At 42.5% G+C, this 17,972-nt stretch overlaps 1 protein-coding gene across 1 annotated transcript in view; it reads left to right on the top strand.

The window, feature by feature from the left end:
* Nudcd3 (NudC domain containing 3) overlaps nt 1-17,972 on the top strand; it is a 96,381-nt gene that overhangs the window by 7,556 nt on the left and 70,853 nt on the right. Inside the window, exon 2 of the mRNA XM_038325767.1 lies at nt 1,157-1,479. Within this exon, the coding sequence (XP_038181695.1) occupies nt 1,157-1,479 (323 nt within the window). The remainder of the gene's footprint in view (nt 1-1,156; nt 1,480-17,972) is intronic.

Here is a 17,972-nt window from a genome sequence, read left to right as displayed (position 1 = left end):
ACTGAGCAATATCGGTAGGACTAAAGCTGTGGCTTTGGCATCTGGATACAGCCCATTTCTTAGCTTTCCAGCCTCATGTCAGAGGTACCGGCTGTAGCCATTTTTATTGCCACAACTCTATGGCATTTCAAGATACTTGCTAGCAAGCAAGCTGCAGCATTCTGCTCACAGACCACAGTCAGTTGGACTGCCTGCCTGAAAGAGTCAGAGCTTGCCCTGGCAGGATGGCCATGAAGCCAGCCACCAGGTCAGACATGCTGAATCTTTCTTGGTAAGCCACCACCTTGTGGTGCTACACAGGTTATTAGAAATGGGTTAATCAAAATGTGGGAGTTAGCCAGTAAGGAGGCTAGAAACTAATGGGCCAGGCAGTGTTTAAAAGAATACAATTTGTGTGTTGTTATTTTGGGTGTGAAGCTAGCCGTGTGGGATCCGGGTGGGATGAAAATCAGGCCTGCCCGCAGCTCATCACTACATGAGACAGACTCTGACTGTATACCCGTGGCTGGGCTGGCACTCACACCCATTATGTACCACTTACTATTGCACTAGCCTGGAACGGTCAGATTGACCCTCCTGGGTACTGGGATTAAGGGCATGTGCAACCATGCCTGGCCTTTGTCTCCAGTTTTAACCTTTTAGGGTTTTTTTTTTTTTTTTCCTGTTTTTTGGCTTTTTGGTTTTTTTAAGATGGGGTTTCTCTGGCTGTCCTGGAACTCACTCACCTTTTTGACCAGACTGGCCTTGAACTCACAGAGATCCGCCTGCCTCTGCCTCCCGAGTGCTGGGATTAAAGGCGTGCGCCACCATCGCCCGGCTCCTTTCACTTTTTAAGTCTGAATTGCTGGTGCTTTCATGAATCCACAGTTCCAGGGCAGTGTGTTCTTCACATGCTGGGAAGGTTGGTAAAGGTAATGACAGCTAAAGCTGCTTAGCTTTGCATCCTCCGGGCTTGTAAGTACTGCTAACTTTGACTTGTTTTTTATTTTGTCAATTTTGGAATCTTCTTGAGGAAGAGCAGTTCCTACCAGCTTTATTTCTGTGTGATGTGTGTTCTAATGGGGGCAGGTGAGCTGATGTTGGATTGATGTTTCATATTTATGTGTTTTCTAATGGGGGCAGGTGAGCTGATGTTGGATTGATGTTTCATATTTAGGTCTTTAAAACATTTGATCACATGGCTCGCCAGGATGATGAGAAAAGGAAGAAGGAACTTGAAGAGAAAATCAGAAAAAGGGAAGAAGAAGCCAAGGCTGTGGCAGCTGCTACGGTTGAGAAGGAAGCCGTGCCAGTCCCAGTGCAGGAGGTGGAGATTGATGCTACTGCAGATTTGAACGGGCCTCAGGAAGTAGAGAAGTTGGAGTCCCCAGGTCCACAGGGCCCCGAGCACAAGGTGGCCAATGGCTTGGAGGAGGCAGAAGCTCCAGGAACTGTCAGCAGTGCTGCTGAAGGCCCTAAGGATGCCCCTGTGCTTCCCAGGTAGGAGCGGCTCCTCCACAGTGTCCCCCTTTCTCTGCAGTGCTTACGTTTGCCTAGGATTGGTTTTTGTTTTGTGTGGTTTGTAAAATGCCAGTTCTGTTTCAGTGGGGCAGTGGTTAAATAACAGAAATTTACTTCCTAATAGTTCTGGAGGCTGGAAACACACGATTAAAGTATTGCCTGGGTTGTTTGTTCTAAGGCCTCTATCAGTGGCTTGCAGACAGCCATCTTCTGGTGTCTTCATATGGTCTTCACGTTCCTCTGTGCTTGCCTGGGTCTTAATCTCCTGTTCTCAAGCTGCACCTCAGACGCGCTAGTGTGCATGCTGCCTTCCATTCACGTGCTTCAAGGACCTTCTTCAGGAACTCATCTGTGAATTCCCTTACCCCAGAGGACTAGTCAGCTAAAGTGTAGTCTTTATTTATTGTGTGTGGGTGGGCATGTGCCACAGGGCGTGTGTAGCAGTCAGAGGACAGCTTGGAAGAGTTAGTTCTCTTTTCCATTTTGTGGGTTCCAAGGATCGACCTCGAGTTGTCAGACTAAGTGGCAGGCACCTTTACCCTCTAAAAGGTAATTTTAATAGCCTCTGAATCATTCCTAGAAAAAAAGTTGACTTGTTTGGAAAATTTCTGGGAAAAAAGCTTTTCTTTCTGTCAGGGAACTTTGTAAATTAGCACCTGACTTATGAGAGCTGCAGACACCACATGAGTTTTCCTTTAGAGCTGCGTCTCTTTGTGCTACCCTGTCATCCTGCGCAGTGCCATTGCTTCCAGCTCCAGCTCCGCTGCTTCTTTACTCAGCGTTTATTTAGCACAGCAGCCCTTTAGGTGCACATTTAGGTGCATATTGCCTTCGGTCTTCTTACTGTTCCACTGTTTGAGACACAGTCATGCAACAGTTGAGGGCCAGAGCCAGAATTAGAGCACTTGTTGCCTACCAAAGCCCTTACTGTCTCTGTGTGCGGGCTGATTCTTTGGTTAGGAGCGGTATTGAGCATTCAGCCTAGGGCCCTCACACATGCTAGGCAGATACTGCATTACTGAGGGACATCCTCAGCTCTTGATTCTTATTGTTCTTCTTCTTTCAATAACACTGCTGAATGGATGATTCCTCCAGTCCCCAAACTCAAGGATTGATGTATACTTGAAGAACGGTCAGTCTAATGTAGGGCTAGATTTACAACCTGATCCTGCTACTTTTTAAATACAAATGAGAAATTTCGTTTCACTATTTTTTATAATTTCTAAAAAATAAAGGACATTTGTTTTTGATTTGATAGAATACTCACCTTATTGTAGGACTGTACTTTCAATCCTTGAACCAGTGGGCTGCATTTTACTTAGAGCTCCAGTCAGAATACTACCAGAGCAGTAAGTTCAGAGTGAAGCTTGCCTGTGTGTCAGAGGCCAGCGTGTTTACTTCTGCTGTCCTGACATTCAGTGCTTGGGACCGCAATGGTATCCTTTGGTCGTGTAAGCAGTGCATCATTTACAAGTTGAGGCTTGATCTCTAGCTGCAGCTGAGATGATTGTTTCTGCACGGCTGGAAATGGAATGTCAAAGGCTGTCTGTCCTTCTCCTTGTCCCACCTGGAGCTGGATCTTAAGTTCCTCCACCAATTCATTAGCCATGGCGAATGTGAAGAGTTGTCATTTTGTCAGCTAAGTCATTGAAGAAGAGTCTTCAGGTGACCACACCGAGGTACCTCCCCTTCTGAGAACTCTGTCCAAAGTCAGTTACCCCAGGACCCGAGATTTTTAGCACTTTTTTTTTTCCTTCCTCCCCTCCCTTTGGTTTTTAGACAGGTCTTACAGTCCAGGATGACCTTGAATCCTGACTTTTTTCCCCACCTCCTAAGTCTGGGTTACAGGTGTGTACCCCCATGCCAGGCTTGGTCTGCTCGCTCTTCCCACACTGCATGTTTTATTGCTTTTTGATGACCTGTGTTAGACATTGACAGCATTAACAGACACTTTTGATTCAGTAAAATCCCATGGCATGCTTATTTAATAAAATTTGGCATAAGTGCTGGGGGAAGGAAAGACAGGCTAATAAATCATGTATTTGTAGTTTGCATATGCATTTTTATTTTAAGTTTTTTAGTGTATATAGTACACTGTGTTTTGTTGTTTCTGGTTTTGTTTTTTTGAGACAGGTTCTCATTCACTGTGGTAACCTTGGTTATCTTGGAACTCGCTCTGTGGACATGGCTGATCTCAGCTCACTAAGATCTCTGCCTCTGCTTCTCCTTGCTGGGATTAAAGTAGGGTGGCACTTTGCCTGGCTATTAAACTTGATGTTTTTGTGTGTGATTAACACTTCCTCACAGCCAAAAGGCTGGGAAGCAGTCATTTTGTATCTTTTGAAACATGATTTACCTAGCAGTGCAATGAACTTTCTTTTGGAATATAGTTTATGACTTCTGTCAAATAGTCTTGTAGTCATCACAGCCATGATAGACATTTGCATTAGCCTAGACTATACTGTGCTTTTTTTGTACCAATCTTCAGGCCCTGCAATCTTGTACAGGGCTCTACCTTAAACTTTGTGTGTGTGTTTGTGCACGTTTGCACATATGTACTGACACATGTCAATGCCACAGCACATGGAATTAGTTCTCTACATCATGTGGGTGCTGGGGATTTGAACTCAGGCATAAGGTTTAGTGGCAAGTGCCTTCCTTACCCAACTGAGCCATTTTATGGGCACTTACTAATTTCTTTCCTTTAGAATTATTTTAAAATTTTTGTTATTTTACTTTTTGCTTAGGAGATAGGGTCTTGCTGTGTAGTCCAGGTTGTCCTCAACCTTGTGTGACATTTCTGCCTCCACCTTCCAAATGCTAGAATACAGGTATGTACCACCATGCCTGGCTACAGTATATATTCTTATTTGTGTATAATGATGTAGAGTTTTTACACGTAAAACTACAGGTACAGTTTTTTTTTTTTAGGTACAGTATTTTTGGGGGTGATTAAGGGGTATATTTTAAGGAAATGTTAATTTGACCTAATTTTGGTATCACTCTGATGTTAATATTTCCCCAATAATAAGCTACAATTGCTTTAAATCTCATTGTTGTTTTCACCCTACTTTCACTGCTGGGATATATCAAGCAAAAGTCAGAAATCCTCCAGGCCTGAGCCTGGCGTGGCGGCACATGCCTTTAGTTCCAACTATATGAGCGGCTGTGGTGGGGAAATTGCTTGAATTTGCAAGACCAGTCAGCCTGGACAACACAATGAATCCCCATTTAAGGAGTGAGGAGAAGAAGGAGCAAAGGAAAAGAAGTGCTGGGGTGCTTGAAACACCCACTCGTTTGGGTGTGTAAGACTGTGAAGTACATCATTGTTTTGGGAGTTGTTAGTAGTATTTCCTGTGTCTATCCTAATGGACCATGACCAGTGCCAGTGAAGGTGACTAGTGCGGTGGAGAGAAGGGATGCACAGCTTTCAGCATCTCTCTTGCTAGTCATAATCACCCCTCTTGAGTTGCCTGTTGTGGTTCCCCTCTTGGCTTCATCCCCGTTGAGAACTTAGGTTGTGTTTTCCTCACAGCCAAGCTGTCAGAGCACCTGCAGTTCAGGCTCTCCACCTGCAGGTGTTGCTACAGGCAGTGGAAATGCTGTGGTTGGGTCTGGGGATGCTCATGAAAGGATCTTGACAGCATGTGGCAGTTCTGCTTTTCCTTATATAAATCACGAGCAGAATTCCTTATAAAGGATGGAAGAGGGGGGAAAGTAGCAATAAGAATGTAAGTTATCGACACATGCCTTTAATCCCAGCGCTTGGGAGGCAGAGGTAGGCGAATCTCTGAGTTTGAGACAAGGTCTGCAGAGCTAGTCCAGAGCAGCCAGGGCTACAAAGAGAAACCCTGTCTTGGGGAATAAAAGAAAAAAAGAATATAAATTATTGCCCAGCATGGTGAGTCTGAGGCGGGTCTAGGCTACATAGTGACATAGTGAAACTCTTATCTTAAAAAGAAAAAAAAATAACCAGATAAACAAAAGAAAGTCCCCAGCCACTTCAAACCCATAGCAACACAAGAAGCAAACAGTGTCAGTTAGTAGTTTATCTCCTAGGAGAAGTTACCCTGAGTGCCAGAACCAAGTTCTTTTTTGTCTGGATACCGTGCTGTTGTATTGAGTAGGCATTACTACTGTGTCCAAACCACCCATTCTTGCCTATCCTGCCTGTGCAGGGAAGCAGAGTGGGGCAGTGTGAGGAGGGGGTGGCCTAGAAGAACCGCATGATGGATGAGCTGTTTCACGCAGTTGATATGCTACTAAATGAAGTCATTAGTATTTTTTCATATTTTTGGCAGTGTGTCCTTTGTGCCTAGGTGTTACAGGGACCTAGACACTTCTTGGGAAGTGAATTACATCATTTGGAAGAGGTTTCCTTGTAGTATAATACCATCCTTGGCTTTTGCAGTGCTGGGATCAAACCGTGGTATGCATTACATAAGCATTCCATTGGGCTCTATCACCAAGATTTTTTATTTTATTATTTTCTTTTGTTCTGTTTTGTTTTCCCCTTTTTCTTTTTCTTTGAAAAAGGGTCAACTGGGAGGTGGTGCACACCTTTAATCCCAGCACCTGGGAAGCAGAGGCAGGTAGAGCTCTGAGTTCAAGGCCATCCTGGTCTACAAAAGCTCAGTCCAGGACAGGCTTCAAAGCTACAGAGAAACCCTGTCTCAGAACCATAAAAACAAAAAAAAAGGGTCTTGTATCACCCAGCCTGGCCTCAAACTCACTATTTAGTCAGGTTTGGATTGAATTCCTCCTGATCCACTTGCTTCTACCTCCTAGTTGTGGAGCAGCCATGTGCCACTATCCTGACTGACTGCAGTCTCCTGAGTCTTCGTGTCATAGACCAGTGGTTCTCAATGCTGTCGTGACTTTCAGCCATAAAATTATTTCATTGCTACTTTATAACTGTAATTTTGCTACTGTTATGAATCATAATGTAAGTATCTGATATGCAGGATTTATGACATGCAACCTCCAAGTGGATTGTGACCCATAGGTTGAAAACCTCTGTCCTAGAGGGACTGATGAGCTCCTTGGGACCCCGTTTCTAAGTCTCCTGCCTTAGTAATGAGTGTTAGTCCTCATGAGCTCCCGAGACCCCTGCTGCAGTCGCCTCACCTTGAGAAGGCTTCACCATAGAACTTTAAGGAGAACGTTAGCACAGATTTTGTAGCACTGATGCCTGTGGTGATGTTTGTGTCACTTGATGTTTCTTAGGGAGGCTGTCAGAGTGAGACCTGTGCCTGAGGCCCTGGGTGCAGTCATACGACTTGTGAAAGCTGGGTCCTCTGGTTTATCTCTTTTACACAGTTCTCCATTTGCTGGTTAAGGCCTTCTTCAGGAGGCTGGTGTAGATGGTCCCTTGGTAAAGTCATGGTGGCATAGTCAGGAATCACCCGATGTCCATCTTGAAGGTTATTGAAAGGGTTGAATAAATACTGAAAACATGCTTAGCATGGTTTCTGATGGGGTGATCACTCAGTCAGGGGTTAGCTACTGTTACTGAAGTCATTTGTCCTAAAAAAGAGAAACTTGTCTTTCTTTTGGATAATACACAACATTTGGGAAACAGATAAATATGTAAATGAAGAAAATCTCACTACTCCTTACTAAAGTTTTGGGATATTTTCTGTAATTTTTCCTATGTATGTAAACATAGGCATACATTTATTTAAATTTATATCTTTTAAAAATTATTTGTTTTTATTTCACATATATTTGTGTTTTGCCTGCATGTATGTTTGTGTGAAGCTCTTAGATCCCCTGAAACTGGAGTTACAGACGGGTGTGAGCTGCCAGGTGGGTTCTGGGAATTGAACCTAGGTCCTCTGGAAGAGCAGCCAGTGCTCTTAACCACTGAGCCAACTCTCCAGCCTCTAAAAACATATATTTGTAAACTTTTATGACACGTCTTTCTATTTTGCTGAACAGTATAGCTTGAGAATTTCCAGCATTGTCTTTATACTCTGAATTCCTACTGCACACTGATGGGTGTGAGATGCCAGAATGACTGGCATGCGTAGCCTGTGCTCAGAGGGAGTCAGGGCGCTTGCTGTTGCTTTAGTTTCAGCGCTCTAGGGAGCTCACGGGGACAGAGCCCCAGCTTGCCCGCTGTTTCATCTTGCAGATAACTCACCTTGAAATGACTGCTTAAAGGAAGTTTAGACATCAGAGGCCTACAGAGGACCTGATTTAAGTCACAGCCAGGAAGACTTTTGCTTTCTAGAAAGTACTTGCTCACTTACTGATTTACTTGCTAATTTATTCTTGAGCTAGGATCTAGTTATCTAACCCTGACTAGCCTAAAACTCTGCTCAGCTTTCTTAGTGCTAGGATTGCAGGATTAACGTCCCGTGTATTTTAATTATGTTATTTGGCAATTCATTTGATTTTTACTTCATAGTGAGTCTTAACAGGCTTTGTTTTTAGAAAGCAGTAGCTTATGTTTTTTTGGACATTGAAGCTGTATCAGAAATGACTTGGTTTGTCGGAATTATAGAGGGTCTGAGGGTGGAGGAAGAAGCATGTAGCAGTAGCCTGGAAAAATGTGTTTTTCAAAATAATGATAATCACTGATCTGCTTACTTTTCTTCTGATGAAAAAATTAAGATCTACCATTACAAAGGACTTTGCTTAAAATCCTGCAGTTAGCGGGAAGGCCTGGAGTTGTTGGCGACTGAAGTGGCGCTGCTTCACTAGGCCGGACATGATTCATCTGCTTCCCTTTGTGAAGAAAAATTAACGAAGAGAAAGTAACTATAGCCAGACTATCCGAAAGATGCTTTTAAGCTAAGGTAGTGGGCTAGAGATGCAGATCAGTTGGTAGTGTGTTTAAGGCTCTGGGTTCCATTCCAGTCTCACATAAATCAGGCACGGTGACACATACACCATATCCTAGCTCTTGGACGAGGCAGGAGGATCAGGAGATCAGTGTCATCCTCAGCTACTTACAGAGCTCAAGGCTAGCCCTGGCTACCTGAGACTCTGTCTAGAAGAGCCACGACAACCAACTTGTATTTGAATTGGGCCATAATAATTTGTTAATTTTTGCACTGAAGACATAATATATATAATTCTTTTTTAATATTTATGTATGTATGTATGTATGTATGTATACAATATTCCGTCTATGTATATGTCTGCAGGCCAGAAGAGGGCACCAGAACTCATTACAGGTGGTTGTGAGCCACCATGTGGTTGCCGGGAATTGAACTCAGGACCTTTGGAAGAGCAGGCAATGCTCTTAACCACTGAGCCATCTCTCCAGCCCAATATATATATATAATTCTTAAAACTTTTGTTAGGAGGAATTTGAAGTAGAAACCGCAGCGGGGCATAAGAATATAGGACTTCCTACATCCTATATGCTCGTTGTCAGAACTTGTGTCTTCTGTTACTCAAAACAAATTCTGCCTCATAACATCTCATCTCAGTGTGTTCAGTTTCCTTATAATGTTCTGTAATATGGTTTGTTTGAATCTGACTATAAATAACACTGCAAACACTGATTGCTCACAATTAACAATTTCCACCCTCTACCCAGAACATCCTTGTTAAGAAATCAGTGAGCCAAGGCCTTGGGTTTATTTCCCAGAACCCTCTTTTTTTTTTTTTTTTTTTAAAGATTTATTTTTATTATTTTTAACCCCCAAACCATTTTTTTTTTTTTAAAGAAAAAAGTCAGGCTGTTTGTTGGGCTTGCTGTTGGATTTTGCAGATTGTTAACTGAGAGCTGGTTCAGCATGTCCTCTGTCCTAGTTCTTGTAAGTCAGAGTTGGATTAAGCGTAGCATTTTTTTAAAGTTACAAGACTATGTAATGGAAATGAATTGTTCTTCCTGGAGTCAATTTGTCCATGGCGTCCTTTGTAAATTTATTCGTGTGTGCACATACTTTGCCTATTATACACAGTACATGTGTATACACAGCACATCTGTGGCTGTTGACTTTGCCACATCCCCCAAATGTGCTGTGGTCATTCAGGCTTGATAAGTGACTGGCACTGACTTAGTGCTTTCTGTTGCCAGGCACCCTCTCCTTAGTACACATGTGAGTTTTTACTGTCTTTAAAACTGAATGGGGTAGGACTGTCGATCGTCCATCTTACGGTTCAGAAAATGGCTTGTGTTCAATTCGCTGCTGAGGAATGGAGTCTGGGCTTTCTTTCCATTGAATGTTTGGCACCAAGGTTCTTCACCATAGCTGACCTTACCCTCATTGGGGATTCAAAATGAAAATTACTGGGCCCCTTCACTAGAGGTCTATTTGATAGCTCTGGGTGTGGTTTGTATATCTTGTGGATTTTCAGAAGCTTCCCAGTGACGGATATGTGGCCAGGGTTTTTCTTGTCATAAAGTGTTATATCCTATGGATTTTTAGAGTCATTGTCTAATGGGTCCTGGGGGGGGGGGATCGGGCAGTGCCTATTTAAACTGTTTACACTATGCTGGTCACAAATGATGCTGCAGTTAATATATGTGCATTTCTTGGAACATGTGTATGTGTATCAGTTGGATGAATTCCTAGAACAGGAATTACTGGGTCAGAAGGTGGTTTTTTTTTTTTTTTTTTTTTTTGATGGATGTTGCTAAATTGGCCCCTGCGAGAGTCTACCCATTTGCTCTCCCACTGCCAGCTTGCATGAGGGAACCTGATCTCTTTCCAACTTTAATAGTGGCTTAAACTCATTTCTGGGCTGTTCTTACCTGTTCTTTGGAATGCTATTCACTTTTGACCTTCCTTAGGTTCTGATCTGTCTTTGTGTGTGCTTGTGGGTGTTCTTAGTTCCCATTCTGTCTATCTGCAAACACTATAAACTATTTATTTCTTTTGTTTGCCATTACCAACCTATTTTCCTTCTTATGGATTTCTATTACATTTTTAGCACTTGGTAAGACTCATGTTTAATCATTTTCCCCAGACTTTTCTTTATAGAAATTAAATTTTTTATATGGAAATTTGATTGAAATTTTAATAGGGATATATTCAATTCTTGTTTTGGATTAGGATAAACCGATATCTTTATAATTTTCTTTCTGTCTAAGAATAGGGTGAGTCTTTAAGTCTTGTGGAATTTTAATGTTTTTTTCTAGTAGAGAAATGAAATAAGACTCAGGTCTTTTCCTGGCTCCTAATAGTCTTATTTAATTTTGTTGGGTTTTCTAGGTGTATACACTGTTCAGTATTTATTATGCTTAGTAATAAATTATATTTTATTACTATATAATGACTATCTTTAGTAGTAAATTATATGTATTTTTTTGTACTTAGAATTTTAAATGTAACTGTGTATTTTTCTCACTGTCAAGCTTTGTTGCCAGGCAACTGAAAGGATGGAGCTGACAATCACTAAAGGCAGGAAAGATGGCTTCTGTGGGAGGGAGATGGGGGCTGGCTGTGGCTTATTGATTTAAGGGTCTGAAACTGACCAGAGGTCTAGGTGGCATTACAAAGTGAGCCCCTTTGTCTACCCGTTTGCAGTAGATCCTAGCACTTGGCACGTAGATGGCATTTGGTGAGCCTGGATTTTGTGATCTGAAAAGATTTCTTTCAAGGGAGCAGGAAGGGAGCTTTGGTGAGGAGAGTGAACCTCTCTTGAGTTGGTGTGTTCAAGTCAAGGATTAGACAAGCCTGGAAACATAGGTGACTCCTGTCATGCCACTGTGGTCAAGCTTGATCTTGGAGTTCTCTTCTGTTCCCCTAGAATCTCTGTAAACACCCATGATCCTAGTCTCTGGTAGTTCTTATTTCCCTTCTCACTGAGATGCTCCTATAGGATCCCCATGCTGTCTCCTCAATGTTGGCCCCAGAATGTACCTAGGCAGGCTGTCCTCTGTTCTCTGTCCTGCAGCTTGTAGATGGACACACTCCCAGCTCTCCACATGCCTGCCCTTGTGAGCTCTCTTTGATGTCTTCTCCCTTGGATCCCTTGTGCTCAATCCTGTCTTTTCTTGGTGGAGTATAGAGGCAGGAAGTCAGTTGGTAGGTGTACAGGATTGGGGCTGGCCCCACCACTGTCTTGTGTCCATGTCTTCATTAACCGTTTATCTTGGCCCCGACTTTCTCACGAAAGGAATACCTAACCACTCTGGATCCTAGCACCTTGCACAAACTTGGCCTTTGGTAAACAACTGAGTGAATGGTGATGGGCATTCAAAGTGACCAACCTTGTAGTTTTAGCAGTCTCATGGATGACATCATTCAGTTATTGTTTTTCCTCCATTTTTTCCATTTGTACATCATACACTACCCTGTCGTCTTCTTTTTTTGTGGGGGACTTTCTTTTCTTTTTTAAAATTGATATTTATTGAGCTCTACATTTTTCTCTGCTCCCCTCCCTGCCTCTCCCCTCCTCCTTTCAATCCTCTCCCAAAGTCCCCATGCTCCCAATTTGCTCAGGAGATCTTGTCTTTTTCTACTTTCTACTTCCCATGTAGATTAGATCTATATAAGTCTCTCTTAGTGTCCTCCTTGTTGTCTAAGCTCTCTGGGATTGTGGTTTGTAGGCTGGTTTCTTTGCTTTATGTTTAAAAATCACCCATGAGTGAGTACATGGATAATTGTCTTTCTGTGTCTGGGTTACCTCACTCAAAATAATGTTTTCTAGCTGCATCCATTTTCCTGCAAAATTCAAGCTGTCGTTACTTTTTCCTGCTGTGTAGTACTCCATTGTGTAAATGTACCACATTTTTCTTATCCATTCTCCGATCAAGGGACATTTAGGTTGTTTCCAGGTTCTGGCTATGACAAACACTACCCTGTCTTCTTAGTGCAGTGCTGAATTATGTTTTAAATTCATAGAGTCCTGAGACCTCTTCTCCTTTGTCTTGAGTGTTGAGGTGTGAGCTTTGCCTTGTTATGATCCTGCCCTGTCCCCCCTTCCCTTGTGGTTTACAACACTGTACAATTGTGTGATATGTGTGACAGCTTAGAGCTCTGCAGACCACATTCCTGTGGGTTGGGCACTCTGAGCGGTGCTGTGAGGGATTCAGTGACCTGAGGATCCCCCACCCCACCCTGAGACAGGGACTTGATATGTAGTCTTGTTTGAGCTGCAACTCTGCTATGTAATGAGGCTGGCCTTGAACTCATAGACATCCTCTTTCCTCTGCCTCCCAAGTGCTGAGTGATATGAGTTTCAATTTCTCTTAGGATGAAGAAACTGTTGTGAAAACAGTGCTTTAGTGCTTGCGTGCGTGGATAGTACCACTTTGCAGCGTTCCCTTGATATCTCCTGGAGTAAGTCATCTCAGATGGATTGGCTGAGAATCATGTGAACTATGATACAAGGCCAGATTTGGAGCCCTTGAAGATCTGGTCCCTTAAACAGTAGTCTGGGGCTCTGCAGAGTGAGGGTGGTATGTGTGGCATGTGATTTGTGTGTTTATAGCCTTGGCTATACCAGTCTATCCTTGGCTAACCAAGGGCTAGTATATTACTACCACTATTATTATTTGGTCTTTAAAAAACCAAATAATGACTTAGGTAATTCAATTTTTAAAAGAATTGCAAAAATCATGCCAAGAATCCCCATATTTCTTAGTATTAGCTAATTCATAGACCTTGTTCAGATTTTGCTTCTTGTTTCAATAATGTCCTTTTTTCTTGGCCAGGGTTTAGTCTGCTAATGTTATTGTATTGTATTTGTGACTATGTTTTTTCAGACTCCCCTTCTTTCCTAGGATAGTCTTTAAATTGGTGTTTTTCATGACCCTTAAAGGTAACTTATTCTCCCTCTCCCTCTCCCTCTCCCCTCTCCCCCTTACCCCCTCCCTCCCCTCATCACTCCTCCCTTTCTCCCCTTCTCCCCTTCCTATTATGAATCTACCTCTCTTGTTGGAATGTTCCTCATTATAGTTTTTTCTGATGCTTCCTTATGACTGTATTCATGTTACATATTTTGAGCAAGAGTGCTATAGAAAGTATTGCTGTGTTCAGAGCACCTCATATTAGGAAACTTACAACAGTATCTCTTCCTTTTGATTTTAACTGTGATCCTGGCTAAGATAGTAGCCATGACATTTTCCTCCCTCGCGTCTAGTTATGCTTTTTCATTGTAATTGCTAAGTATTTTGTGGAGAAATACTTTGGACTAGATAAATGTTTTGTTTCTCAAAGTTACTCAAACCCAGTTATCTTAGCTTGTTTATTTTTGTATAAATCAGTATTACTATAGTGCTTGCTAACTTTAGACTATTTTCCATCATTTTACATTTTTAAAAAAGATTTATTACCTGGACAGTAGTGGCACACACCTTTAAACTCAGTACTTGGGAGGCTTGAGACCAGTCTGGTCTATAAGTGAGATCCAGGACAGCCAGGGTTACACAGAGAAACTGTGTTTCAACACCCCTTCCCCCCAAAAGGTTTATTTATGTGTGTATTCTGCTTTCATGCGTGTTTATGCACTACATACGTACCTAGTGCCTGTGGAGGTCAGAAGATGATTTTGGGTCCTTTTGGACCTGGAGTTATAGATTGCGGTGAACTGCCTTGTTGGTGCTGGGAATTGGACCTAGGTCCTCTGCAAGAACAAGTGCTCATAACCATCAAGCCATTTTGCCAGCTCCATTCTTCATTTATTAATATACTAGTCAAAAGACAAAATTAAATTTAGACATCTAATTGGCTTATTTGCAAGTCTAGAATCAACAGTACTTCACTTTACAGAAAGACAAGTGTTTTCTTAAGCTAAGAAGGAAGAAGGAAAGTGGTTTTATAGACAAAATTACTAAGATATGCAGAACCTGGGGACAAGTGGCTTGGTTACTTCAGAGCTACCTTTATGCATGGTTAAAACAGGAGGCACTTTTACTATGTTGATGGTTACCATGAGTTGCTCCATTTTGGTTTGGTTTGCTGGTGACTAATGGGGGAGCTTAGTTCCAATATGAGCTATCATTTCTGTGTACACACTATAAGGACAGTTTTTCCCATTATTCTTTTTTTTTTTTTTTTTTTTTTTTTTTTGTTTTTCGAGACAGGGTTTCCCTGTAGTTTCTAGAGCCTATCCTGGATCTAGCTCTTGTAGACCAGGCTGGCCTCGAACTCAGAGATCTGCTTGCCTCTGCCTCCCGAGTGCTGGGATTAAAGGCGTGCGCCACCACCGCCCGGCTATTCTTTTTTTAAATATTTCTATTCAGTGATATTTGTTTCATCAGTTGCTTCTTTCAGTTGGCTTGTTCTTTGGATATAATATATACTTTCAAACATGTTTTTTTCCAGAGCCTGAGTTTTTTTTTAGGGGTATGTCTTTATTAATTGTTATTAATTTATGTATTAATTATGAATAGTGGGTTTCATTGTGACATTTTCATGCATGTGTAGAATATACATTGATCATTTTCACCTTCCACATCCTTGTCCATTCTTCTCAGCCAGTCCTCCTACCTTCACACCTTTTTTTTCTAATTTTATTTTTTAAAATTATTTGTATGGGTGTGTACAATGTAGGGATCAGAGGGTAACTTTTGGGAGTTGGCTCTCTTCCACTGTGGATCCCAGGGATTAAATTCAGGTTGTCAGACTTGTGCAACTGCTTCTAACTGTTTTGCTGGCCCCATGTGTGTATGTATGTATGTATGAATGTATGTATGTATGTATGTATGTATGCATTCATTCATTCTATTTATTTATTTAATGACCCAAATGAATTTCACTAGAATTGCTTAAGGAGCAAGGGTGAGGTGAGGGAATGGAGGTTCATAAGTAGCATGGGCACCTTACCAACAGGTTACACTACTACATTTTGTAACTTACTGTGTAGACCAGGTTGGCTGTGAACTTTTGGATGGGTCCTCTTGCCTTCTTTTCTGCATGCTGGCTTGTGCCTTGCTGTGATTTCTTTACATTCTTTCACTTCACACTCACCAGCTTTCTCTTCTTTACTGACTTCAGCTGTGGAGCAGACCAGATTTCTTCATGAAGCCTTTATACTTTGATTGGAGGCTGAGATGAAACCAGGAGCTGGTGCTGGTTTGTTCCCATCTTGAATGATGAGCAAGGAAAATTTTATATGTGCAGGTGCTTTGCCTGCATATATTTCTGTACACCACATGTGTGCCTGGAGCCTATGGAGGCCAGAACTGGGCCTCAGGTCCCCTGGAACTGGAGTAGTTACAGATGGTTGTTAGCCACCATTTAGGTGCTGGGACTGGACGTGGGTTCTCTTGAAGAGTAGCCAGGGTTCTTAAATTTCCAAGCCACCTTTCCAACCTTATTATGGTTTTACTTCTTTACACTCAAACCATCCCATTCATTCCTCTTCATGACTCCATCGTCTGTTCCCCTTAGATTATCTTTTCTTATGGACTGGGAATATGAGTCTGAAAGACCTGCCCTCATTCAGTTGCTAGCTCTCTGGCTTTAGGAGAGCCCTGCATCTCAGTGGACCTTACTTATTTGTTTGTTATATGTTCATACACATGAAGGTGCCACAGTGTGTAGAAGTCAGCCGCTTTCCGGAATCAGTTCTCTCATTTCACCACATGGATTCTAGGGAGTAAACTGAGTGTCTGGTTTGGCCAGCGCCTTCCCTGCCGAGTCAACTGGAGGCCTTGGCCTTATTTTTTCAAGTAAACATAGAGTGACAACACTTAGTGCTTTAAGGATTTTAAATGCTATGAGAAAAACCTGGAGTACAGTCAGTCACATATTATTTAATAAGTTCTGAGAAATGCCTAGTTAGGTGATTTAGCTGTTGTCCAAACACAGAGTGTAATTACACAAAGAGGATGTAGCAGCAAGCCTGCCCAACATGCTACTGTACTGAATACTGCAGACAGTCGTAACATAATGGTGAATATTTATGTGTCTAAATATAGAAGGACAGCAAAGAATAGGCTGTAAAATATAAAAATGATACACCTCTTCCAGGCACTCGCCATAAAGAGATTGCAGGGCTGGAAGTTCTCTGTAAGCCAGTGAGAGTGGGAATGAACGCGGATGCCTGCTTAGCTGGGTGCTACTCTGGGGTTAACACTGACTTAGCTATGGTTGTTCTTCCTCCCATAATAAAAGTTAGTATACCTTTTCTTATTTCATAAGTTGTTAATTTTTAAACCTTTGCCTCATGTAATAACACTTGGCTGAAAACATGAACACATTATCATTGTGCTTTATATCTTCTGTTACCTTTCTTTTGATATATGTAGTTTTTAATTTACAGTTTTTGTATGCATAAGACACACACATATGATTAGGATATCACTATTACTGTCCTCCACCTCCATACCTCGTCCCCCTCTGGAAAGTCTTCAGGGCGTGGAGCTGTTTCTCCTTTCAGAGATCTGTTCATGGAGGTTGCTGCCCCCCTTTCCTTTTCATAGTAGATATGTGCGAAGCAGATGGTGTGCCATGAGTATTCCTCTCAATTAGGGGAAACTGGGTGCTGGGCCGTGTTTTCAGACGTCTTAAGAGCTGCTGAGGCCTGCAGCAGCTTCTACACCTTGTACTGAGTTTTCTTGGACCTTCTTATTTTCTTTTCACGGTTTCCTTTTCTCTTCTTTTCCAGCCCTGTGTCCTCTAAGTTCAGTTTATAATCTAGATCAGTGACATATACGTGTTCCATTGACAACAGAAACATAGTCATCTGCACAGCTGTGCTGGATTTGATTCTTGGACTCAACAAATGTGGAAGGAGTAAACATTCGTTTTAGGGTCTTGAAACAGTGAAGCTTGAAAGTGTCAGCCTGTCCCAAGCTGCTCCCCACCCCCACTGGCTTTGGTTAGGGTGTCCAGGATTTTTGACTTGTTTGCTCTTTGTTCCCTTGAGTTCTTGTGCAGTTCAAGCCAGAAAGGGAAAAAGGAAGGATTCTTCCTGGCCACCCACTATAGTAGGAGTTTTAGAGTGGGTGTTCCGCTGTCCCAGAGTTAAATGAGCAGTTCTGATTCTGTCTGGGCACATTCTGCCTCTGAAAGCAAATCCCATTGATCTGTGGGTGGAACTGCTGTGCTATATATGCATTGGAAAGGACTCCACCTCTTCCCTTCCTCCTTTTCTGTGATAAAGTTTGTTTTTAATTGACCCATTCTTCCTTTGGGATGGGGTGCTATCTGCTCTTTGGGATCTAGAGAAGGCCTCAGGCCACTTTCTTCATTGCTGGGCTATTGAATGCGGGGAAGGAAATGTACTAGGGCCCCCTTCAGCCTTCAGTAGGTAGCCAAGCCCATCATGGCTGAGACTAGAGTCATCTCCCAGGGAGGCCAGTGCTCTCTTCCTGTGACCTGCAGGGGTCTGGAACACAGGTGTGGGCCGGCCATGTGCCTCCTCATGAGGGCTTTGTAACCTGGTGGTCCTGTGCAGCAGCTGTTTGCTGTGTTCTCCCCCACCCTTGCCCCCTGCTTGGTTAATCCAGACCTTCCTGTTCACTGCTGCCAGAGCTCCACAGAGCAAAGGACTCTGTCCTGCAGCTCCTTTGTCCCCTGATGTTAGCCAAGGCGGCAGCTGCTGCTCCTGCTCCTTCT

Source organism: Arvicola amphibius, chromosome 1, assembly GCF_903992535.2.
Source record: "Arvicola amphibius chromosome 1, mArvAmp1.2, whole genome shotgun sequence".
In the NCBI taxonomy this organism is placed as follows: domain Eukaryota; kingdom Metazoa; phylum Chordata; class Mammalia; order Rodentia; family Cricetidae; genus Arvicola; species Arvicola amphibius.
Note: the sequence above shows the minus strand (reverse complement) of the source record. Positions and strands in the feature narration are given on the sequence as shown.